Genomic DNA, 25,474 nt, shown 5'->3' on the forward strand with positions numbered 1-25,474 from the left:
CTTACAAGTGTAAACAGATCTGGATTGTCAAACCCTTTTAAATAGTCCCTCTAAAATCATTGATTCAAGGGATCAATATGTCTTAACATTGGGAATCTCATAATTTGAATACAGGGAGGGACTAGGGTTCAAAATATAACTTGAGAAAGGTCATTGGCATGGCAAGACTTGAACCTGTGACCTTGTGGTCCCGGTCCACAGCACCAGCAGGAGGGAGGGCACCATTATTGTTTTTGTGCATTTTATAAAGCTGTTCATTCCTTTAGTCGTTTTAGAATGTCAGCAGATATGTACTAAAACATTTAAGTAGGTTGGAAAACAAAAGCCGCATTGGGATTCAAACTGGCAACACCATCTGTCGCAACCTGTTTAACACCCTCCCACAAGCACTCCCCCTCCCTGAAACACTTAAACTCCACCCACTGACATGTCTAAGCTCTGCCCACTGAACGTTCATCCAACCAATCAATTTGTCCCCAGCTACCTCGGTGGTCAGGAAGATCTGTTCACAATTAATTGTCTACACTGGTCAAGATCAAATGTTAGTACCAGATATAGAACAGGGCTAGAATGACTGAGTTTCACAAACAAAGTATTTGGCAATTTAAAGAACAATCACTTGTCTGTGGCATGGTGCCCATCACATTTATTATTCAATATTACATTGAAGAGCCATATTAATTAGCTCATTTTCAATTTAGATGTGATCGTAACTTACAAGCTCAACCACCACGATTACAATATGCATTGGCTCAATTTATCTGAGGTTATTTCATTTAGATTTCCCCCAAAACAAGCTACATGTACAAAATAAAAATTCAGAGCAAGATGCTTCTACCTTATCCAGTTTACTGGTATGTTAACTTTCCTGGACAATCACAGTCCTGAGTTTTGGCCTCCTGGTTCCTAGTTTTATGATGCGATCAATGAACTGCAACAAGTTTTTTCAAAGTAAAATATTCCTTAACTGCATAACTCAAATATAGTGAGTTCAAGGTTCATTGCTTAATCACGACTAATATGTTCAACTAGACCATATTTTTCTAAGAATTAAGCTTCGCCTAGAAAAGTATTTAAAATACAAAAAAAGGGAAAACAAAGGCACCTCTGTATGTACCCCTACTGTTAATGTGTTCCACCAACCATCCCCCTCCACCATCCAAATAAGAAAAGTTAAAGAAATCACTTTCGTACAGAAAAAAAATGAGGATTTTTCTATCACCTGCAATGGCACTCACTTATGGGTCAAAACCAGCTTTTATACACACGACAAAAAAAACATGTTTTTTTATCATCATGATAGAATCCTGTTGAACAGGAAACTACTTCATCAGCTTAAAATAAAAGGAATAGATCCTTTAGCGTTGAATGATACAGAAAGTGCTACCAGCCATCTGTGGAGAATCAATTATCAAAACTATTGATAACCTTCGTATAGAATATGACTTAGCAGTAAAAGAATGGCCCCGCTGATCACCAGACATCTAATATGTTCCTTGTAAGATCAAATTCAGAGTTGTCATGTCAGAGGACCTACTACAACGTTGAAGCATAACTTAAGTGTAAATTGTGGAAGTACAACCGCAGGAGTAAGACTAGGAGGGAATGTGAGTCTGAAGAGGAGTTCTACAGAACATTTGAGAATACCATTTAGATCCTCTAATAGAGAAATAGCAATTCCTTCTATGATTCTGGATACTTCGGTTGTACTGTGGTTAGATTAGGAGAGTATTAGAAAGAAGTCAGAAATATCTAGCTGGCTCGTGCCTGCAAGTGGCAATGAAAAGAGAACATTTGCAAAAAAATATTTGCGCAATTAAAGTGATGACCTGTGGTCTCCACAGCTCACTCAGCCAATCACCTAGAGGTCTCTAACTATTGGTTCCCCCCAAGAGAGGAAATCCCCTTCCCATTGTGGAACACTACACACTAATAATAAGGGTTCATTTAAAAGTAAAAACAATGAAAACAAATGTGATTAAGAACTATTCTCCGCAAAGTTTAAGGAACCAAGAAAAAGACAATAATGTCTTTGATATTAAGAAATTGAATCATTATTGTCAATGTATTTTTGTCGACAATAAAAAGTAAAGGTCACAGCTAAGGGGAAGGGGTTTTAAGAGGCGGGTTTCTTTAGGTCTCGGATCTGTTTGATTAGGTAGGTCTTCTCGTCGTTGAATTGCTCGTCGTCCATGCGGTCCTTCTGGAAGTTGCTAAGGAAGTCGATGAGTTTGGGCTGGTTCTTCAGCAGGATGTCTACGATGGGCTGCGTCTTGTTGGGGTTCGCCACAAACACCTGGGTGGAGGGGTCAGCCTGTCAGCTCTGTACATTACATTGATATCGGCAGTTACATTCTAGTAAGAACCCAATGGTAATGCCATGGAATGTTTGGGGCCAACATGGAGGCCAATTTGCCAGACTTTGTATATGAACGGCTTTTGTGTCGTACCTTGAAGACGTGGAAGGCCTCAAATTGTATGTTAGGGCTCTTGTCCCTCAGTAGGTTCATCATCAGCTTCAGGTTCTCAGGCTTGCTGATGTACCGGGTCATCACTGTGAAGTTATGCCTGTCCAACAGAAGCTCTCCCAACAACTACACAAACACACAAAGACCAGGGTATGCAAATGTTTACTATGAAGCAAGATAATCAACACCATAATAGCAAGCAAAGTTTTAGTCTAAGTAATCCATGTAAAATGTGAATAATAGAACACACCTTTAATGACTGTCTCTTTGTCACATAGTTATCAGAGTGTAATAACTTCTCATACTGGTCAAAGATCTGCAAAGATATAAAGGAACAGGCTGAGGGGTGGCTGCATCAACAGTCAAAAGTGGCTCAAAATAAATTCACAATAAAAATGTAAAATAAAAATTCATAGAATTAAATAGGTGTTTCAGATAGTTAAATGGAATGTCTATTGAAGTTGATAGATATATATATATATATATATATATAGATAGATAGATAGATAGATAGATAGATAGATAGATAGATATATCTAAAACTCAGTCAGGGGTGCGGTTTGGGCCAGTGTGTGAGAGAGAGAGATAAGCCTCCAGCGGCCTTTGGCATGAAGCAGCCTTCTGTAACCTAGTGCGGCCCAGTGTATAGTAGTGTCTGGCCAGTAACCCGAGCAGCCTCCAGCCTGGCCTGTCTGCTCTCCCCTGGGGTCTTCCCTGAGCCCCACACTACAACCAACAGACAAGGTGGTCTTATGCAAGCAGGGAAAGCCAGTGACCACAGATGCCTGGAGTGTATGTGGCTCGTCTATTAAGGGTGGTATAAATGCACTCATTCATTGTAGAGTATGGCTCATCAATCAACGTGTTTTGTTTATCGGCACACACTTCAGTGTATTCATCTGGTAAATGGCAATGAGAGTACGAGTGTGGGATGTCGTAAATGCATTCACCCATTCCTTCATGAATTCTGTCAAGAGGGCAGATGGTGTAACAACAAAAAAAACATTTTCTTTCCATGAAGTCCATCTGATAAAGGTTAAATGCTCCCAGGGCAGCAGAATGTTGAACATGTCACTTACTGCGTCATAATTCTGCTCTAGATATTCAGCTACCAGGACCTTGTGTCTTGTGAGCAGGTCCTGTGAATGGGGGAGGAAACGTGCTCACTTTAATTCACACAAAAACAAACATTGTATATTGCATATCATCTGCTGCATCGAGTCATTTCTTATCTATTCATTTTGTCAACTCTCAAACAAATGGGCATGACAGATACAACAGTAATGTAAAGATTAGCATATCATCTCAGACCCATCCTAGTCTTATTAATATGGGTTTAATACAAGGTTTTTCCAGGACCCAAAGATGCTTTCAAATCTTGTGTAATCTGACCTTGAAGGTGGCGAAAGCGTCTGAGGCGATGTCGAAGGTCTCCATCTCTACGTAATTGAAGAAGTCCTGGAAGTGTTCTGAGTGGAGAACCAGCTTGGCCAGTGGCTCGTGTCTGATACACTCCCTCAGCATGATGCCACAGTTCAGCGCCGACCCAGGGGTCTCATACCTGCAGGAAGAGGGACACGCAGACGTCACTGAGTATCATACCAACGGCTGTGGTACATGAGAGAGTGTGTGTGTGTGTGTGTGTGTATGTGTGTGAGAGAAATTCACCCTTTTTGCAGCACAAACAGCACCTCTTGGTGAGAGCAGAAGTACTCAACGGTGGGGCTGCGGGTGCCGATCTGCCTCCGCAGGATGTTGTTGAAGATCTGACACACGTCCTTCTTCCCCTGGGGACGTGCAATGGAAAACGTTTAAAAACTAAAGCCTCCTTGTTTCAGACCGTTTTCTTCTGTTTGGTGCCTAATGAACACGACCCTGATGTTCCGGCTTTGGCTCAGTCTCACCTCAAAGTCGATGACCTGCAGGTTTTCCACCAGCGAGATGAGCAGGCCGCTGTTGTAGAGCTCCTGGGCCAACTGGGCCACAGTCTCTGTGTGAGGCTCCTTGTCACCGGTCCCATATAGTATCTCCTTCATGGCCACAAGACACTTAGACACCTCCTCTGATGCCTGGGACAGGGACACCAGTTACAAGTACATATTGTGCCTGTGTGTCTAACAGTACTGCTGCTAATAATGTTATGCTGTTTATAAAAAATTTAAAAACGCCATGGTATTATACTTGAGTTGACCACAAGAGGGAGACAATTGACTACCTATGGAGGTACAGCTCTGTAGACACTTATGTCCCAGCCTCAGGCCCAATCATAAGACACATTACTATTGACTTTCTCTGGATATCAGCATTGCATACAACAGGAGTGGACTGTACTGAGATCACTATAGCCTGGCTGTGTGTGGAAGCAGCCTGGTTAGAGCTGAAGCAGTTCCAGCCCAGAGCCAGGTTACTGGGAGTTCTGTCTGGACAGCCCCTCTCTAACAGTCCCGTGGTGGAAAGGGCCTTTACAGCTGGGTGTCAATGAAGGAACGGCCAGGCAGCGATGCTACTTTCACAGCCCAGTGTCAGCTAGAGGCGCACCGTAATAATAACCACACCAACTGACTGATCAGATAGAAGAGGTACACCGAGGCCCCAACAGCAATGTTACACAACACCTGCTTGTGGGCCTTTTCTATGGGGAGTACTGGTTTGTGTGGTGAGGACTATTATAAGGACTTGTGTTGTAAGGATTTGTTTAGTGAGGATTCGTGGTGTAAGGACTCGTGTTATGAAGATGAGTCACACCTTATCTGTTTTCTTGTCTTGTTTGACCAAGATGGCCATGTTCTCCTTCAGAGTCCGGACGATGTCGGCGGGATTCTTGTGGGATTTACCGAACAGCGGCATGGTGGCGGGGCCTCTCCTCGAGTCTCTCCTGACAGCCTTAAAAACACACACATTATACCCCATCTATCAATAACATATAAATTACACAACTGGGTGGTTCGAGCCTTGAATGTTGATTGGCTGACAGCCATGGTATATCAGACCATATACCACAGGTATGACAAAACATTTATTTTTACTGCTCTACTTACGTTGGTAACCAGTTTATAATAGCAATAAGGCACCTCAGGGATTGGCCATATACCACACCCCCTCGGGCCTTATTGCTTATTTATACCGTCCGTCCAATTGAAACTCAGTTTTTTCATGCTAAAAAAAAAACTATCAGTGGCAGATAATTTATTTAAAAGTCCCAATTCAGAAAAAATGACTTGGAAGATGTGATGCTTCTCATTTCCTCAGATAGGATAGGATAGGACACGGTTTTAATCCTTCGGGATAATAAATACACACACTACCGTTCAAAAGTTTGGCGTCACTTAGAAATGTCCTTGTTTTTGAAAGAAAATCAAAATTTTTTGTCCATTAAAATAACATCAAATTGATCAGAAATACAGTGTAGACATTGTTAATGTTGTAAATGACTATTGTAGCTGGAAACGGCTGATATTTAATGGAATATCTACATAGGCGTACAGAGGCCCATTATCAGCAACCATCACTCCTGTGTTCCAATGGCACGTTGTGTTTGCTAATCCAAGTTTATAATTTGAATAGGGTAATTGATCATTAGAAAACCATTTTGCAATTATGTTAGCACAGCTTAAAACTGCTGAGCTGATTAAAGAAGCAATAAAACTAGCCTTCTTTAGGCTAGTTGAGTATCTGGAGCATCAGCATTTGTGGGTTCGGGCTCAAAATGGCTAGAATCAAATAACTTTCTTCTGAAGCTCATCAGTCTATTCTTGTTCTGAAAAACGAAGGCTATTCCATGTTTACAAACACTACAGGAACAAGTATCCGTACCCATTGAATGCAGTGATCACAATATCACTATATCCAGGAAAGCCAAAGTTCCAACAGCTGAGCCTAAAACAGTGTATAAGAGATTTAGCTGTGACTTATGTGAATGATGTTAAAAATATTTTTTGGTCTGATGTGATTAATGAGAAGCATCCAGACACTGCACTTGATGAATTTATGAAATTACTTCTTACAATTCTTAATAAACTGACTTAAGGCACCATGGATTGATGAGGAATTGAAAAACCCTATGGTTGAAAGAGATGGGGCAAAAGGAGTGGCTAATAAGTCTGGCTGCACATCTGATTGGCTGACTTACTGCAAATTGAGAAATGTGACTAAACTCAACAAAAAGAAGAAGAAACTGTATTATAAAGTCAAGATCAAAAATATAAAGAATGATGGAAAAATATTTAAATAAATTTATGGGCAGAAAGACAAATTCAACTCCATCTTTCATCGAATCAGATGGCTTATTCGTCACAAAACCATTTAATTTAGCCAATTATTATTAACTTAGGCAGGAAATGCCAACAACGAACAGTGAGCCATCATATTCATGCATAAAAAAAACAAATAATGAAAGAAAAGCATTGCAAGTTTGAGTTTTGTAAAGTTAGTGTGGGAGAGGTGGGAAAAAAATTAATGTTTTCGATCAATAATGACAAACCTCGTGGCATTAACAACTTAGATGGAAAGCTACTGAGGATGGTAGTGGACTCTATAGCCACTCCTATCTGTCATATCTTTAATCTGAGCCTAGAGGAAAGTCTTCGTTCTCAGGCCTGGAGGGCCTATAAGCTTGCTGCCAGCTCATAGCAAACTGTTGGAAAAAATTGTGTTTGACCAAATACATTGCCATTTCTCTGTAAACAAACTAACAGACTTTCAGCATGCTTATAGAGAAAGAAACTCAACATGTTCTGCACTGACAAATGATAATATGAAGATTGTGGGGAGCTGTACTGTTAGATTTCAGTGCTGCCTTTGATATTATTGATCATAAACTGTTTTTGAACCTCAGCTCAGCTATCAACCTCCGCTCTAAATCCACGATATGGCATTTTTTAATGGAAGCTTCTCTAATGTCAAACATGTAAAGTGTGGTGTACCGCAGGGCAGCTCTCTAGGCCCTCTACTCTTTTTTTTAAATCCCAAATTGTTTGCATAGTCAATTTACACAAGCTCTGACATACACTTAACCCACCAGACATGCCAACAGCGGTCTTTTCACTGTCCCCAAATCCAGAACAAATTCAAGAAAACGTACAGTATTATATAGAGCCATTATTGCATGGAACTCCATTTCATCTCATATTGCTCAAATAAACAGCAAACACGCTTTCAAAAAAATAGACAAAGCAACACCTCACAGCACAACGCCTCTCCCCTATTTGACCTAGATAGTTTGTGTATGCATTGATATGTAGGCTACTTGTGCCTTTAACATTTTTTTTATGTAGTTCTGTCCTTGAGCTGTTCCTGTCTATTAATGTTCTGTATTATGTCATGTTTCAAGTTGTATGGCCCCCAGGAAGAGTAGCTGCTGCTTTTGCAACAGCTAATGGGGATGCTAATGAAATCCCAAAATACTACTGCGGTCCAACTCATCCCAAACCATCTCAATTGGGTTGAGGTCAGGTGATTATGGAGGCCAGGTCCTCTAATGCAGCACTCCATCACTCTCCTTCTTGGTCAAATATCCCTTACAGAGTCTGGAGGTGTGTTGGGTCATTGTCCTGTTGAAAACCAATGAGAGTCCCACTAAGTGCAAACCAGATGGGATGGCATATCGCTGCAGAATGCTGTGGTAGCCATGCTGGTTAAGTGTCACCAGAAAAGCACCCCCACACCATCACACCTCCTCCTCCATGCATCATGGTGGGACACATGCGGAGATCATCCGTTCACCTACTCCGCGGCTCACAGAGAGCGGTTGGAACCAAAAATCTCAAATTTGGACTCCGACCAAAGGACATATTTCCACTGGTCTAATTTCCATTGCTCGTGTTTCTTGGCCCAAGCAAGTCTCTTATTGGTTTCATTTAGTAATGGTTTCTTTGCAGAAATTCAACCATAAAAGCCTGATTCACGCAGTCTCCTCTGAACAGTTGATGTTGAGATGTGTCTGCTACTTGAACTCTGAAGCATTTATTTGGGCTGCAATCTGAGTTGCAGTTAACTCTAATGAACTTGTCCTCTGCAGCAGAGGTAACTCTGGGTCTTCCTTTCTTGTGGTGGTTCTCATGAAAGCCAGTTTCATCATAGTGCTTGGTTTTGCGACTGCACTTGAAGAAACTTTCAAAGTTCTTGAAATGTTCCGTATTGACTGACCTTCACGTCTTAAAGTAACGATGGACTGTCATTTCTCTTTGCTTATTTGAGCTGTTCTTGACATAACTTGGTCTTTTACCAAATAGGGCCATCTTCTGTATACCACCCCTACCTTGTCACAACACAACTGATTGGCTCAAATGCATTAAGGAAAGAAATTCCACAAATTAGCTTTTAACAAGGCACATGTGTTAATTGAAATGCATTCCAGGTGACTACCTCATGAAGCTGGTTGAGAGAATGCTAAGAGTGCGTAAGCTATGATCCCTTATTGATGTCACTTGTTAAATCCACTACAAATCAATATAGATGAAGGGGAGGAGACAGGTTAAAGAATGATTTTTAAGCCTTGGGACAATTGAGACGGATTGTCTATGTTTGCCATTCAGAGGGTGAATGGGCAAGACAAAAGATTGAAGTGCCTTTGAACGGGGTATGTTAGTAGGTGCCAGGCACAGTGGTTTGTGTCAAGAACTGCAACGCTGCTGGGTTTTTCACACAACAGTTTCCTGTGTGTTTCAAGAATATTCCACCACACAAAGGACATCCAGCCAACTTGACACAACTGTGGGAAGCATTGGAGTCAACATGGTCCAGCATCCCTGTGGAATGCTTTCGACACCTTGTAGAGTCCATGCCCTGTAGAATTGAGGCGCAAGCCAATATAAGCAAGGTGTTCTTAAAGTTTTGTACACTCAGTGTATGTCACACATTATAAACTGGGTGGTTCGAGCCCTGAATGCTGAAAACGGTCACACATTATAAACTGGGTGGTTCGAGCCCTGAATGCTGAAAACGGTCACACATTATAAACTGGGTGGTTCGAGCCCTGAATGCTGAAAACGGTCACACATTATAAACTGGGTGGTTCGAGCCCTGAATGCTGAAAACGGTCACACATTATAAACTGGGTGGTTCGAGCCCTGAATGCTGAAAACGGTCACACATTATAAACTGGGTGGTTCGAGCCCTGAATGCTGAAAACGGTCACACATTATAAACTGGGTGGTTCGAGCCCTGAATGCTGAAAACGGTCACACATTATAAACTGGGTGGTTCGAGCCCTGAATGCTGAAAACGGTCACACATTATAAACTGGGTGGTTCGAGCCCTGAATGCTGAAAACGGTGGTATAATCACGGGTATGACAAAACATGTTCTAATTACGTTGGTAACCAGATAATAGCAATAAGGCACCTCGGGGGTTTGGGGTATAGGATCGATAAACCACGGCTAAGGGTTGTATCCAGGCACTCCACATTGCGTTTTGCATAAGAACAGCTCTTAGCCGTGGTATACACCACACCCCCCCGAGCCTTATTGCTTAATTATACCATATATCAGTATACCACAGGCATTTCTCCCCTTACTTGACATGGGGTGCATCTCAATAGTCTGAAGTATCTTCTAATCTCCTCTCGTTCATCTACATTGATGTGAAATAAACAAACAAAAGCCTGCATCCCCGTGGGTGTCCCAGACCAGGACTGAAGAACATTAGTAGTGATGGAGAGGAGACAAGGAGAGGAAGGCAAGTGTATTGAGATACACCCACAGAAAGAAGAGTGCAGTCTTCCCCCTGGGACCTAGCAGTGATTTATAAAAGGGCATAAGCAATACCCGCTTACGCTGAGTCAGACTACACTCTGCACACCTCACTGCATTCAGCATGGTTGTCATGACAACAAAACAAAGGCAGCCAGACGACAGATAATAGGCGTGTGCGTTTCATCACTCAAGAGGATGTCTCAACAATGTGCGTCCGAAATACTGAAATGGCCTAACTTTACACTGGCCATGAGTAAGCCAACTCAGGTTGAGATTTAGGATTCCAATGGTTCACCATGTTGGCACCTAGAGTTCTAACACAGTTTACATTCTAGCAAGAATCTTACAACATTATTGTCATGGAGTGTTTGATGCCAACATGAAGGATAACCTAGCTACTGAAACAAACTCTCAGAGAGAGAAAGTGAGCGAGAGTGTGTGAGGGAGGGGGTGAGTATAACTTGTGACTGTTAATCCTTAGTGCTGAGCGTGACGGTATTACCTCCATTCCTCCCAGAACAGACAGACTGATGCCAGGAGCTTGTCACTTTGATCACAGTCCACAGCAGGAGACTAGTCAGTGGACTGCATCGCTCACAGCCTTGCACATCATGTAGAGTAGATGGGATTCCCTATTCCTATTTTCTTCATGGAAGAGAATGTCTGTTCTACACTATCCATTTCTATCTGATGTTTGGTATGCTTGCAGTCACCCCTGAAAAAGCCCCAGCGCAAAACGCAGGACAGTGAACCCAAGAAAATCCTATTCCTATCCCACTCACTGACTACAAGCAAGAAAGGAGCCCCCTCTCTACCCAACCCCGCTCTCCCCACCCAGACCTGTTAAAAAAAACTGCATTTCCCATGAAGCTGTGAGGTAAACACAGTATAAGTAGTATCTTTGTCTCTGCATTGTTAGGAAAAGGACCCGTAACTAAGCATTTCACTGTTAGTCCTACACCTGTTGTTTACGAAGCATGTGATAAATAACATTTGATTATTGCAACTTTAATAACAACCCATCAATCAGAATTAAACAAGAATGAGGCTAATGTCTCTGGACAGGCAACTGCATGAGTCCATAATGGAAGGGATAATCCTGATTCAGACACGCCACAACATGCTCAACCAGGAAATAAAAGGCTGCTAGCCCACTTTATAAACATACCACGAAGTCTCGGATATGAGGAGCGATTGCATGAAACCAAGGCCCAGTTGGACACAATTCACAGACTTGGGTTCATTATCGGACCTCTAGTAACAGACCTCTAGTTACAGACCTCTAGTTACAGACCTCTAGTTACAGACCTCTAGTTACAGACCTCTAGTTACAGACCTCTAGTTACAGACCTCTAGTTACAGACCTCTAGTTACAGACCTCTAGTTACAGACCTCTAGTTACAGACCTCTAGTTACAGACCTCTAGTTACAGACTAGGGGCCTACAGCACGTCATATTTTACAAATAAACTGATTTCCCCTGGATTATCTGTAACCTTAACCTGGTCTAATGTAGCCTAGAAGGACAGAGTTAGGTAACAGAAATATCCTATGTATACAGTCTACAGTATATGTGATCCTTTTTAGAGTGTGGTGCTTGTGACGCTAGGGTACTGGGTTCGATTCCCGGGACCACCCATACGTAAAATATATGCACGCATGACTAAGTTGCTTTGGATAAAAGCATCTGTTAAATGGCATATATTTATATTGATTTCCCCCATGCTAGATTACGGAGAAGTAATTTATAGATCGGCAGGTAAGGGTGCTCTCGAGCAGCTAGATGTTCTTTACCATTCGGCCATCAGATTTGCCACCAATGCTCCTTATAGGACACATCACTGCACTATATACTCCTCTGTAAACTGGTCATCTCTGTATACCCGTCGCAAGACTCACTGGTTGATGCTTATTTATAAAACCCTCTTAGGCCTCACTCCCCCCTATCTGAGATATCTACTGCAGCCCTCATCCTCCACATACAACACCCGTTCTGCCAGTCACATTCTGTTAAAGGTCCCCAAAGCACACACATCCCTGGGTCGCTCCTCTTTTCAGTTCGCTGCAGCTAGCGACTGGAACGAGCTGCAACAAACACTCAAACTGGACAGTTTCATCTCAATCTCTTCATTCAAAGACTCAATCATGGACACTCTTACTGACAGTTGTGGCTGTTTAGCATGATGTATCGTTGTCTCTACCTTCTTGCCCTTTGTGCTGATGTCTGTGCCCAATAATGCTTGTACCATGTTTTGTGTTGCTACTGTGTTGTCATGTGTTGCTGCCATGCTATGTTGTTGTCTTAGGTCTGTCTTTATGTAGTGTTGTGTTGTCTCCCTTGTCGTGGTGTGTTTTGTCCTATACTTAGATTTATTTATTTTGAATCCCAGGCCCCCGTCCCCGCAGGAGGCCTCTAGGTAGGCCGTCATTGTAAATAAGAATTTGTTCTTAACTGACTTGCCTAGTTAAATGAAAGTTAAATAAATACATTTTTAAAAATAAGGAGGAATGTTTTTAGCCTTTCCTAAAGGGAGTGGTTGTATTTCTTGTCATGGGCCTAGAACAGCAAGGTTGTTATCCTATACTGACACTAGAGCTGGGACGATAAACTGATAATGATCGACACCGACCACTTATCGTGAACATTTTGCTGATATTGGTCATTACATAAATAACCTATAGGGTCCTACTAGAGAAATGGGAATTGTTAAATAAGTTTGCCAACATGGGTTATTGTTTATGGGACAAGTGATAGCTACAACATTCAAAGTAGTTGTAGTAGTTTTAAGGGTAATAGAAAAATAATAAGAACTGTAGTACACATTAAATGGTATAAACGTATCGTTAAATGTATTGTTATCGTGATAATACAATGAATTTAGCTTGGTATGGATTTCTGGCCATATCGCCCAGCGCTAACCGACACCCTGGTATTACAATTAAATAAACTAACCTCATCTAACAGACACCCTGGTATTACAATTAAATAAACTAACCTCATCTAACGAACACCCTGGTATTACAATTAAATAAACTAACCTCATCTAACAGACACCCTGGTATTACAATTAAATAAACTAACCTCATCACACACACTGGACTCTACCCACACACACACACACACACACACACACACACACACACACACTGGACTCTACCCACACACTGGACTCTACCCACACACACACACACACTGGACTCTACCCACACACACACACACACACACACAGGACTCTACCCACACAGACACTCCAACACACACACACTGGACTCTACCCACACACACACACACTGGACTCTACCCACACAGACACTCCTACACACACACACACACACACACACTGGACTCTACCCACACAGACACTCCTACACACACACACACACACACACACACACACACACTGGACTCTACCCACACAGACACTCCTACACATACACACTGGACTCTACCCACACAGACACTCCTACACACACACACACACACAGGACTCTACCCACACAGACACTCCAACACACACTGGACTCTACCCACACAGACACTCCCACACACACACACACAGGACTCTACCCACACAGACACTCCTACACACACACACACTGGACTCTACCTACACACACACACACTGGACTCTACCCACACAGACACTCACACACACACACACTGGACTCTACCTACACACACACACACTGGACTCTACCCACACACACACACACACACACACACACACACACACAGGACTCTACCCACACAGACACTCCAACACACACACACACACTGGACTCTACCCACACAGACACTCCAACACACACACACTGGACTCTACCCACACAGACACTCCAACACACACACACTGGCATCTACCCACACAGACACTCCTACACACACACACACAGTCGCCACACACACACACTCACATATCATCTATCCTGTTAACTAGTCACTTTACCCCTACCTATAAGTACATGTCTACCTCGATTACCTCGTACCCCTGCACATCGGCTCGGTACTGGTACCCCGTGTATATAGCCAAGCAATCATTGCTCACTGTGGATTTATTCCTTGTGTTACAATGTTTTCTATTTTATTATATTCTGCATTGTTGGGAAGGCCCCGTAAGCATTTCACTGTTAGTCTACACCTGTTTACTAAGCATGTGACAATAAAAATGTAAGAACAATGTAAGTTTACATGTCAACGATCCATTGATTCTAAGCCAACCCCGCCTGTTTTTCTCCATGGTTGCAAATGCATCGATTTTTTTTTGCTAAACAAGCTATAGGGAGTCATTTATGGAGCTATAGGGAGTCATTTATAAATCATGAGAATGGTTACGGTAGTAGGAGAAAGAGACTGAAGCAGGAGAGGGGAGAGGTACTGCCCTTCACAGGGTCTGACATGATTCCATCAGTCAAGATGGAGTCCAGTCCCAGAGCTCCATGAACAAACACACACAACCCCATCACAGAAAGAATACAGACGGAACAACTCAGAACTCTCAGACTGAATGCAAACGGAACCCAGACAAAACAAAGACTGATGGAACACTCCAATGGGTTGTTCTATTTCAGGGGATGTTCTGCAGCCATTTTGCCAGTTATCTTTATCATCAAACCACCATCATCATTCTGGCCTCTAATCACCCCTAACCACAGATAGAGGGTCAGATATTTTACAACCCCTAATGGTGAAGGCTATGATTGGGGGAAGGGTAATCTGGTCCTAGATCTGTGGTTAGAGCCAACACACAGTACATGGCGCTGCTGCTGAAATAAAACTCGTTACCTAAAGTGTCACTGAGCATCATGACAGTCCCTGCACTGACTACATCACTGATGACATGAGCCTATGCAGCTTGTCAGACATGTCATAGGGTACTCTTTTAAAAAATGGTGAGACACAATCTGTCCTAGGTGAGGTGCAGTCTGGGTGACAGTTGTTCATGCCTGGTCTAAGATTGGCTACCAACATTCACAATCTGACACTTTCAAAACATAAATTGACATCACACATCCTGTCGAATGACATGGACTGTCTGATTTTGAAATATGGAGCAATAAATAATTATACATTAAAACTGGAGAACACAAAACTAGTCTGGCTGGATAAATGCATAAATAAATGAATAATAACAAAACAGGGGGCCAAACTAAAAATGTAACATGGTAGGTCAAGGTCCAATGTCTTTAAATTAAGTAATTACTTATAAGACGAACATTTCGATGAAGTTGTTACTGTAGGCCTAATAGAGAATGACAGCCGGCTAGACAGAATAGCAGCCTATGCGACGGCCTCTCTCTGTCTTCACTGTTCATTGGTGTTCCGATCCTACTGCACGGGAAGCTCTGCTCGTGCTAAAGCAAAACAAACACTGTACAAACAAAGCCAGACTTGACACATTCGATGCGTGACATGACGCATACGCACCCTACTTGTCCTGTGTGTTAAAGGACCATCAAACATGTTTAGGGAAGAGCGTTCCCGGATGAAGGTTTCACGTGACATGCAGATTACTGTAGACACGCAGAAATAAAACATATAAGACATGTGCGAATATGTCAACTATGGGATACACCCGTTTGGGGTTTTAAACTCCCTTTAACAGAATGGATGTCACATGCATAAATCGGACCGTTTTAGCAGCGTTTTAGCAGGTTTTACAGAAAAGCAGCTAAACAGATTGGCAATGGCAGCATTTAATTAAAGTAGCAAAGATTGTTTCAAACTTGAATCGATTGAATACAATGTTAAGGGCAGCATCAATTTGAAACATATGAACAATAATCGTAGGGTAAAATTGCCTAACTTTACCTAGCTAGCTATCTCTTAAGGAATCGCATCTCTGCATGTCTGGCAGACATATCAGTGTGGATGACGGATCACCACCTCAAGCTGAACCTCAGCAAGACGGAGCTGCTCTTCCTCCCGGGGAAGGACTGCCCGTTCCATGATCTCGCCATCACGGTTGACAACTCCCTTGTGTCCTCCTCCCAGAGTGCTAAGAACCTTGGCGTGATCCTGGACAACACCCTGTCGTTCTCCACTAACATCAAGGCGGTGACCCGATCCTGTAGGTTCATGCTCTACAACATTCGCAGAGTACGACCCTGCCTCACACAGGAAGCGGCGCAGGTCCTAATCCAGGCACTTGTCATCTCCCGTCTGGATTACTGCAACTCGCTGTTGGCTGGGCTCCCTGCCTGTGCCATCAAACCCCTACAACTCATCCAGAACGCCGCAGCCCGTCTGGTGTTCAACCTTCCCAAGTTCTCTCACGTCACCCCCTCCTCCGCTCTCTCCACTGGCTTCCAGTTGAAGCTCGCATCCGCTACAAGACCATGGTGCTTGCCTACGGAGCTGTGAGGGGAACGGCACCTCCGTACCTTCAGGCTCTGATCAGGCCCTACACCCAAACAAGGGCACTGCGTTCATCCACCTCTGGCCTGCTCGCCTCCCTACCTCTGAGGAAGCACAGCTCCCGCTCAGCCCAGTCAAAACTGTTCGCTGCTCTGGCACCCCAATGGTGGAACAAGCTCCCTCACGACGCCAGGACAGCGGAGTCAATCACCACCTTCCGGAGACACCTGAAACCCCACCTCTTTAAGGAATACCTGGGATAGGATATAGTAATCCTTCTAACCCACCCCCTTTAAAAGATTTAGATGCACTATTGTAAAGTGGTTGTTCTACTGGATATCATAAGGTGAATGCACCAATTTGTAAGTCGCTCTGGATAAGAGCGTCTGCTAAATGACTTAAATGTAAATGTAAATCTAATAAATTACGAATACTTACGGTGCAAGAGTCTATTTTGTATTTTTTCTCTCGGATGTCTTTGCTGCTGTCTCGATTCTCAATGTAACCGAGAAGCTTTTTCTGGTCACGCCAGCGGTGTGTTGTATGCTGGGCAAAACGTCAGAGGAATATGTGTATGTGCGAATTAAAATGTAGGGAATCTTTTAAGAAGGCAGTGCAGAATTCCATTTGGTCTGATTCGATATGAGCCACAGCCCCGGATAGGAGGCGCACACTGAATAGTTATCTGCCAGCCCATTGGTTCTTTCCCCTGTGACGTTGAGGGATTTTCATATCCGGATTACAATTGTTTTTTAGATTTCATGGATAATAGCAGCTATGCTCTAGAAAAACATGCTCGAACAATGTTTTGATTATGGCTGGGTTTTTTTGTGTACAAATTATTTATAAATGTGAAAAAGTCTATTTCACCCTTAAACCGGTGAAACAAGATGGCCCTACTGTAGGTCTATCAGTTACAGCTCACAAAACAGGTATTCACCAAACCTCCGTGAACGCTGGAAATCACGCGTCTAGAGCTTAGCAACTGGGGTGAATCATAATCTTATCTAGCAAAATACACTCAATAAAATATTTCATCAAATATTTTTGGTAGAAGCCTAACTTCAGTTGTGCGTGCTGTTTTCTATTCATATACTGTACTGTTTTTATGTTGTATTATTGTCAAAATCACAAAAAGATTGAAAATATTAAACCATTTCAAATGTATCGATTTTAAAACATGTCTAGGCTGTGAGTGTGAAAATCGACATTAAAATAAGACAGTAGCTGCAACGTTAAATGATTTAAAACAAACTAAACGTCCACACAGTGAGCAATGATAGACTACATCATTTAATGATATCTGATGGTTTTATAATGAGAAAAACAGAGTCATTTGATTAAAGCAAAGAATGTTTGTCTTTATTCAACACCTCAGATACATATTTACACATATACACAGATATGAATGCATATCATTAATTATATAACATCTGTATCAATACTTGTTACCGTAGGAAAATAAAGAACAAAATAATGCTGCAATGTGCTGCATAACAATGTGACACACAGTAACGACATTGTAATCTCACTGGATGCAAATCGAAAAAGATATACAGTAGAACAATAAGTTATAAAAACAGTTATAACTAAAACGGTTATAACCAAAACAGTTTAAAACCTTTTATTGTGCGTGCTGAAATTTGAGACAACCATCATTCTGAGTTGAACTTTCAGCACAGGACGTACAGTTATATTCCATCTTCGGTTTTCAGTGTACAGACTGCATTCTCAAATGAGCAAAAGGATGATATTTCTATTAATATATGTCCTCTCAGGAGTTTTAAGAAATTACCATGGAAACATGCCCTGCCAACCAATTAATAAAATATCTTTGATATATTTAGACCCACGAAAACATATCCATGGTCTTCATACACAACATACACATATTCAATGAAAAATACGAGGTATAGGCTAATAATATCTGTACACATCTTTCTCAAATAAATGAACTTGTACACATTGATTAACGCATACAAATAATTCCTTTTAAGTTTATACTCTCTGGTACAGTACACAGCTATTTCAACATCAATCGACCTGACATGAATCTTTTTATGGGAATCTCAATCTTCAGGGGATTTCTGTGTAGTGTATAGGATTTCACTTTGAGCCAAGAGAAAATGATTCAGAAGAACACCCTGAGCACTGTTATTGTTGAAGTTTCTATGATATCTGACCGTCCTGTAATATTGCCCTTGCCTAAAGGAACACCTGGTAGTTTAAAGCCCAGCTCTCTCAGATCACTGGGAACAAAGCCAAGAGTTCACTAATAGCCCAGACAGTACAGGTGGAGGAAGGAGAAACAGGGAGGGAGAGGGACTGGAAATGTACTGGAGGGCCTCTGGACAAAGCCATAGATATACACAGTTGACCAAACTCAAAAAGTATTTCATGACAATTCCATTCTAATTTGCATTCTTGCTAGAATGTGATAGTCTCGACACTTTTACAGTTTAGTTTGTCTTGATGGATCCAGTAGAAACATATGAAATATAAATCCATCATCTATTTTTAAAGTCACTCAGGAGAGAGACTGAGGACATACTGAGGAGGTTGACTGCCTGACACAGAGAAACATTATGACACAACCGGTTACCAGAGTCCACAGGAGAGAGACTGAGGACATACTGAGGAGGTTGACTGCCTGACACAGAGAAACATTATGACACAACCGGTTACCAGAGTCCACAGGAGAGAGACTGAGGACATACTGAGGAGGTTGACTGCCTGACACAGAGAAACATTATGACACAACCGGTTACCAGAGTCCACAGGAGAGAGACTGAGGACATACTGAGGAGGTTGACTGCCTGACACAGAGAAACATTATGACACAACCAGTTACCAGAGTCCACAGGAGAGAGACTGAGGCATCTGTTTGTCTGTTGAAGTGTTGAGTTCTGTAGAGGAGCTCCTGGCTGCATATCACTGTCACCTTGTTGGAGTGGGAGGAGCGGTACCACGCTAGGCTAACAAAGCCTGCCTGTGTGTGTGAATGGAGCGGGTGTGTCCTTCCTTGTTCATCTCTGTCAAACAGGTAGGGGAGGCCTGAACTTCCTGTTCTCAATGTGTGCTAGCCCTCAATCACAGTAAAAGGCTAGGACACTACCTCTTATCCCTGAGAGTGGAGTATGTCCAGAGGAAAGCAGTCCTTCATTACCTTCCCTTCACATTGACAGATAAGCAGCTATTAGACTGCTTTCTGCTACAGTCCAGGCAGCCTCCACTTCAGTGTGAGAATGAAGTATCTATGGACTGTAATGAAAACTAACGCCTGCCAGCATTTCACTGTAAAGGCTACACCAGTAGGATTCGGCGCATGTGATAAATACAATTTGAACAGTAGTAGAGGGGAAAAGCGCACGTGTCATTTGAACAGCCAACCACTGGGTGGCGCCGTAGCTGTGTCTCAGGGCTTAGAGGGGGCAGGACTTTAGGGCTTGATGTCAGAGAAACTTGTGTAGGTTTCACTGCAGCTGGAGGAGGTGCTGAGGTTGCCAGTTACACTGCCCTCTGTAACACAACACAACAAAACACACACGTTAGTTTCCATTAGAGTCCACAGATACTTCTAAAACAAACTAAAATACAGACACACTCCTGTTACTTTTCAAAATAGCTGTTTGGGTTGCAAGATACAGTCCCCTCTTGCACAAACTGAGAGAGAGAGACTGAAGAGAAAGAGGCAGACAGACGGAGCCAGTGTACCTGAGCTGCAGAGAGACTGAAGAGAAAGAGGCAGACAGACGGAGCCAGTGTACCTGAGCTGCAGAGAGACTGAAGAGAAAGAGGCAGACAGACGGAGCCAGTGTACCTGAGCTGCAGAGAGACTGCGAGGACTTGGACTCTGTGATGAGGGTGAGAAGGTTGGCTGCTGCTACCCAGCCATCTTGGTTGCTCCCCAAGTTTCTAACAAACCACTGTCCGTCATCTCCCTCTTTAATGAGCTGCACCATGTCTCCACTCTTCACTGACAAGTCCTGAGGCCCTCCTTTCTCCTTCTCATAGTCCGCCACCACTGTGAACCTGTCACCGACAGCCTGGGTTCACAGGGTAAAGGGCAAAGTTCATATGTTTGCGTCCAGTGTGTCATGTTACCATGTATGTTGCTAGGGAATAACAAGTAACTTTCATAACATGTTGTAGACATGTTGGCGACCATGACTCACCAGCTTCCTGCCTCCCTCATCCTCAGGGTCAGAGTTCATGGGGTCCTCGGTGCTGGAGTACCCATCATGCACTTCTGGCACGTCCATGGAGAAAGAAGCCTTGTTCCAACCTAGGGGGAGGAGGGAAAGAGAGAAGGAGAGTAGGAAAGAGAGAAGGAGAGTAGGAAAGATAGAAGGAGAGTAGGAAAGATAGAAGGAGAGTAGGAAAGATAGAAGGAGAGTAGGAAAGATAGAAGGAGAGTAGGAAAGATAGAAGGAGAGTAGGAAAGATAGGAGAGTAGGAAAGATAGAAGGAGAGTAGGAAAGATAGAAGGAGAGTAGGAAAGATAGAAGGAGAGTAGGAAAGATAGAAGGAGAGTAGGAAAGATAGAAGGAGAGTAGGAAAGATAGAAGGAGAGTAGGAACGAGGAGAGTAGGAAAGATAGAAGGAGAGTAGGAAAGATAGAAGGAGAGTAGGAACGAGAGGAGAGTAGGAAAGATAGAAGGAGAGTAGGAACGAGAGGAGAGTAGGAAAGATAGAAGGAGAGTAGGAACGAGAGGAGAGTAGGAAAGAGAGAAGGAGAGTAGGAAAGAGAGGAGAGTAGGAAAGATAGAAGGAGAGTAGGAAAGAGAGAAGGAGAGTAGGAAAGATAGAAGGAGAGTAGGAAAGATAGAAGGAGAGTAGGAACGAGAGGAGAGTAGGAAAGATAGAAGGAGAGTAGGAACGAGAGGAGAGTAGGAAAGAGAGAAGGAGAGTAATAGAATTCAGCAAACTCGATTGATATCTAGATTAAGATTTAGCAGTGGCACCAAAAATTCCAAGGCACATCCAAGATAGATTGCAATTTAGAGAATGTTATTGTCATGGAATGTTTGATCCCAACATGAAGGATAGTTTGTCAAACTAGAGAAAGGGAGTGACACTCAAGAGGAAAGGAGGAGCGGACACTAACACAATCATACACAAGACAAGGTGATATGTACAGTGATAGGTGACGTGTGTGGTGAGAACTTGATGCAAACACATCCATTGACAGAGTACACTGCAAATCCTCAAACAGAACCACAAGAACCAGATTAGAACCCAAAGAACATGATTGAATAACCAAGAAGAACAGAGGTGGAGTCCTAGCATCCAGTGAGACCTAGATCAATGCATTGTGATCAGTCAGAAACACAGACACACAGCAACCAACACAGCAACACATGCTACAGAGAGAGACACAGTTTGCCTTACAGTAAACAAACAACCCAAATCAGTATTTTCCGGCTGTGAATATCACACAGATATTCAACAGCAAATCTCAGAGAAGATTTGTCTGTGATTGTGGAACAAGCTAGTGATTTGTGAGTATGTGTTGGTGGGGGGTATTCTGTGTGTGGAAGAAGCAGAGCAGGGTCCAGGCCAACCACACAGTGCAGCAGCGTGTTCCTCCCAGGCATGTTGTAACACTACCTCTCCTTTTGGCCTGTAAGAGACTAGAGGTGCTGAGCCACTTGGCCCTGCTCAGAGTGATGTGAGGAGTCTGACCAGGCTCTGAGGAGAAGAAGCAGTAGCAGTCAGCAACGTCGTCCAGATGAACGCTGTGTCTGCCACTCAGGTGGCTTTGAAGTACACAGGTGTAGGTCGACTCATCCATCAAACTGTCTGACTAAGGCCTTTGAGGCCAACAAGGCATGTCATTGATTTTTCCCTTGTTTAAAACAAGACATTGTTGTATGCATCTTCTGTAGTCAACGATCGTCAATTTTGAATTCTCTTATCTGGTTCATCTCCATGTTGCCGTCCCTCGTCAGTTCAGTGTCTTTACCTAGACAGTACCAAGGCACTCAGCGGGCCTGGTGGCTGAATGTCGATCATTGATCTACCACAATTCATTCCCTCTCCAGTTTACTCAAATAATACTTGCATGATGGTCACACAGAGATATATTTTGGGATGATGGGGAGTTGACATGGTGCTGAGACGACTACAGTGAGGGAGGGTCAGGATGGCTGGATGACTACAGTGAGGGAGGGTCAGGATGGATGGATGACTACAGTGACGGAGGGACAGGATGGATGGATGACTACAGTGACGGAGGGACAGGATAGGTGGATGACTACAGTGAGGGAGGGTCAGGATGGCTGGATGACTACAGTGAGGGAGGGTCAGGATGGATGGATGACTACAGTGAGGGAAGGTCAGGATGGATGCCTACAGTGAGGGAAGGTCAGGATGGATGCCTACAGTGAGGGAGGGTCAGGATGGATGCCTACAGTGAGGGAGGGTCAGGATGGATGACTACAGTGAGGGAGGGTCAGGATGGATGGATGACTACAGTGACCGAGGGTCAGGATAGGTGGATGACTACAGTGAGGGAGGGTCAGGATGGATGGATGACTACAGTGAGGGAGGGTCAGGATGGATGGATGACTACAGTGAGGGAGGGTCAGGATGGATGGATGACTACAGTGAGGGAGGGTCAGGATAGGTGGATGACTACAGTGAGGGAGGGTCAGGATGGCTGGATGACTACAGTGAGGGAGGGTCAGGATGGATGCCTACAGTGAGGGAGGGTCAGGATGGATGCCTACAGTGAGGGAAGGTCAGGATGGCTGGATGACTACAGTGAGGGAGGGTCAGGATGGATGGATGACTACAGTGAGGGAGGGTCAGGATGGATGCCTACAGTGAGGAAGGGTCAAGATGGATGACTACAGTGAGGGAGGGTAGGGATGGATGGATGACTACAGTGAGGGAGGGTCAGGATGGATGGATGACTACAGTGAGGGAGGGTCAGGATGGATGCCTACAGTGAGGGAGGGTAAGGATGGATGGATGACTACAGTGAGGGAGGGTCAGGATGGATGACTACAGTGACGGAGGATCAGGATGGATGGATGGAGGACTACAGTGACGGAGGGTCAGGATGGATGGATGGATGGAGGACTACAGTGACGGAGGGTCAGGATGGATGAATGACTACAGTGACGGAGGGTCAGGATAGGTGGATGACTACAGTGACGGAGGGTCAGGATAGGTGGATGACTACAGTGAGGGAGGGTCAGGATGGATGACTACAGTGAGGGAGGGTCAGGATGGATGACTACAGTGACGGAGGGTCAGGATGGATGGATGGAGGACTACAGTGACGGAGGGTCAGGATGGATGGATGGATGGAGGACTACAGTGACGGAGGGTCAGGATGGATGAATGACTACAGTGACGGAGGGACAGGATAGGTGGATGACTACAGTGACGGAGGGTCAGGATAGGTGGATGACTACAGTGAGGGAGGGTCAGGATGGATGACTACAGTGAGGGAGGGACAGGATAGGTGGATGACTACAGTGACGGAGGGACAGGATAGGTGGATGACTACAGTGACGGAGGGTCAGGATAGGTGGATGACTACAGTGACGGAGAGTCAGGATAGGTGGATGACTACAGTGACGGAGAGTCAGGATAGGTGGATGACTACAGTGATGGAGGGTCAGGATGGATGGATCACTACAGTGAGGGAGGGTCAGGATGGATGGATGATGACTACAGTGAGGGAGGGTCAGGATGGATGGATGATGACTACAGTGAGGGAGGGTCAGGATGGATGGATGACTACAGTGAGGGAAGGTCAGGATGGCTGGATGACTACAGTGAGGGAGGGCAGGATGGCTGGATGACTACAGTGAGGGAAGGTCAGGATGGCTGGATGACTACAGTGAGGGAGGGTCAGGATGGCTGGATGACTACAGTGAGGGAGGGTCAGGATAGGTGGATGACTACAGTGAGGCAGGATCAGGACTGGTGACTACTGTGAGGGAGGGTCAGGATGGCTGGATGACTACTGTGAGGGAGGGTCAGGATGGCTGGATGACTACTGTGAGGGAGGGTCAGGATGGATGGATGACTACAGTGAGGGAGGGTCAGGATGGATGGATGACTACAGTGAGGGAGGGTCAGGATGGATGGATGACTACACTACAGAGTCAAACACAGGTATGACATGGACTAGATAGAATACCTTTACACCCAAAGGGAGTTGGGTCACTCTTAATCTCGTGGCGTTTGGCTTTATGGTCAGGGCTAAGGGGGGATCCTGTCGCCGCAGAAGAGAGACAGAAGAGAAGGAAACAGAGAGAAATGATAAAGAGAGCAATAGAAAAACAGCTGTGAGAGAGGGAAGAACTTCCTGAAACTGACTAGAATAATTAGCTACTTGCTAATACTATTGGAGACATCTAAATAATGAGGCTGGGGGACAGGCCTACTAAAACAGACACTAATTCTAATATTTGATGTATTAACCGCAAACTATACTGTAGTATACCTGGTTGAGAGAATACCATTGGTAATGTTAGACTTTTACCAGCAGGGTGAAGAAATTCTGCAAAGGAAAGCATGCCAAAATATCAGTCTTCAAAAGCCCTGATGCAGTCGACTACTGGAAAGGATGTACCCTGTCTAAAATCATGTTGGGGGTAGGTTAAGAGAGCTTGGGGTTGACTTCAAAATGGAGAACATATCTTTGCCATATGTGATGACGATAACATGGGGGATGCCTCCAGGACACTAGTGTTACCTTTCTGACTCTTCAGGTTGCTGAAGCCTTGAAGGGTAAAACGCTTTTTAGCCACTGATGCCCTGTCAGTGGTGGGACTGGTGACTGTCTCCTCTACAAACATGGTAGCGAAAGAGGGACAGGAAGGAGAGACAGAGTAAAGTGGTTTGAAGAGGAAAAGAAGAGAAAGAAAGCTCAGATTAAAAGAGGAACAAGGAAGGAGGAAGTAGGAAAAGATTCAAGGACGGCTTGGGTACCTAACCAG

General features: G+C 43.8%; 2 protein-coding genes across 2 annotated transcripts in view; both read right to left on the reverse strand.

Moving 5' to 3' along the window:
• Window positions 1-619: 619 nt before the first annotated feature.
• LOC115179761 (calcium-binding protein 39-like) lies at window positions 620-17,174 on the reverse strand. Its single transcript, XM_029741493.1, has 9 exons — window positions 16,953-17,174; window positions 5,214-5,351; window positions 4,373-4,537; window positions 4,137-4,255; window positions 3,861-4,029; window positions 3,548-3,607; window positions 2,719-2,784; window positions 2,451-2,594; window positions 620-2,296 (listed from the first exon to the last, which is right to left on the reverse strand). The coding sequence occupies exons 2-9, from the start codon at window positions 5,313-5,315 to the stop codon at window positions 2,117-2,119; spliced, it is 1,005 nt and encodes a 334-aa protein (XP_029597353.1). The 5' UTR covers window positions 5,316-5,351; window positions 16,953-17,174; the 3' UTR covers window positions 620-2,116.
• A 680-nt stretch (window positions 17,175-17,854) lies between these two features.
• Window positions 17,855-25,474, reverse strand: part of LOC115179231 (guanine nucleotide exchange factor DBS-like) — a 65,572-nt gene continuing 57,952 nt past the window's right edge. Inside the window, exons 18-24 of the mRNA XM_029740623.1 lie at window positions 25,231-25,323; window positions 24,979-25,035; window positions 24,673-24,747; window positions 22,125-22,205; window positions 20,690-20,799; window positions 20,335-20,560; window positions 17,855-20,033 (exon numbers count right to left, since the gene is read on the reverse strand). Coding sequence (XP_029596483.1) covers window positions 19,954-20,033; window positions 20,335-20,560; window positions 20,690-20,799; window positions 22,125-22,205; window positions 24,673-24,747; window positions 24,979-25,035; window positions 25,231-25,323 — 722 coding nt within the window. The 3' untranslated portion in view covers window positions 17,855-19,953. The remainder of the gene's footprint in view (window positions 20,034-20,334; window positions 20,561-20,689; window positions 20,800-22,124; window positions 22,206-24,672; window positions 24,748-24,978; window positions 25,036-25,230; window positions 25,324-25,474) is intronic.

This window comes from Salmo trutta, chromosome 39 (genome assembly GCF_901001165.1).
Source record: "Salmo trutta chromosome 39, fSalTru1.1, whole genome shotgun sequence".
In the NCBI taxonomy this organism is placed as follows: domain Eukaryota; kingdom Metazoa; phylum Chordata; class Actinopteri; order Salmoniformes; family Salmonidae; genus Salmo; species Salmo trutta.

What these genes read in the sequence shown, in the direction of transcription:
- LOC115179761 (XM_029741493.1), bottom strand. Translation starts at nt 5,315, where the DNA reads ATGCCGCTGTTCGGTAAATCCCACAAGAATCCCGCCGACATCGTCCGG. An exon ending in ACGCTTTCGCCACCTTCAAG is followed by an intron (nt 3,608 to 3,860) that starts GTCAGATTACAC and finishes CCCCATTCACAG; the next exon opens with GACCTGCTCACAAGACACAA. An exon ending in AGGCCTTCCACGTCTTCAAG is followed by an intron (nt 2,297 to 2,450) that starts GTACGACACAAA and finishes CCCTCCACCCAG; the next exon opens with GTGTTTGTGGCGAACCCCAA.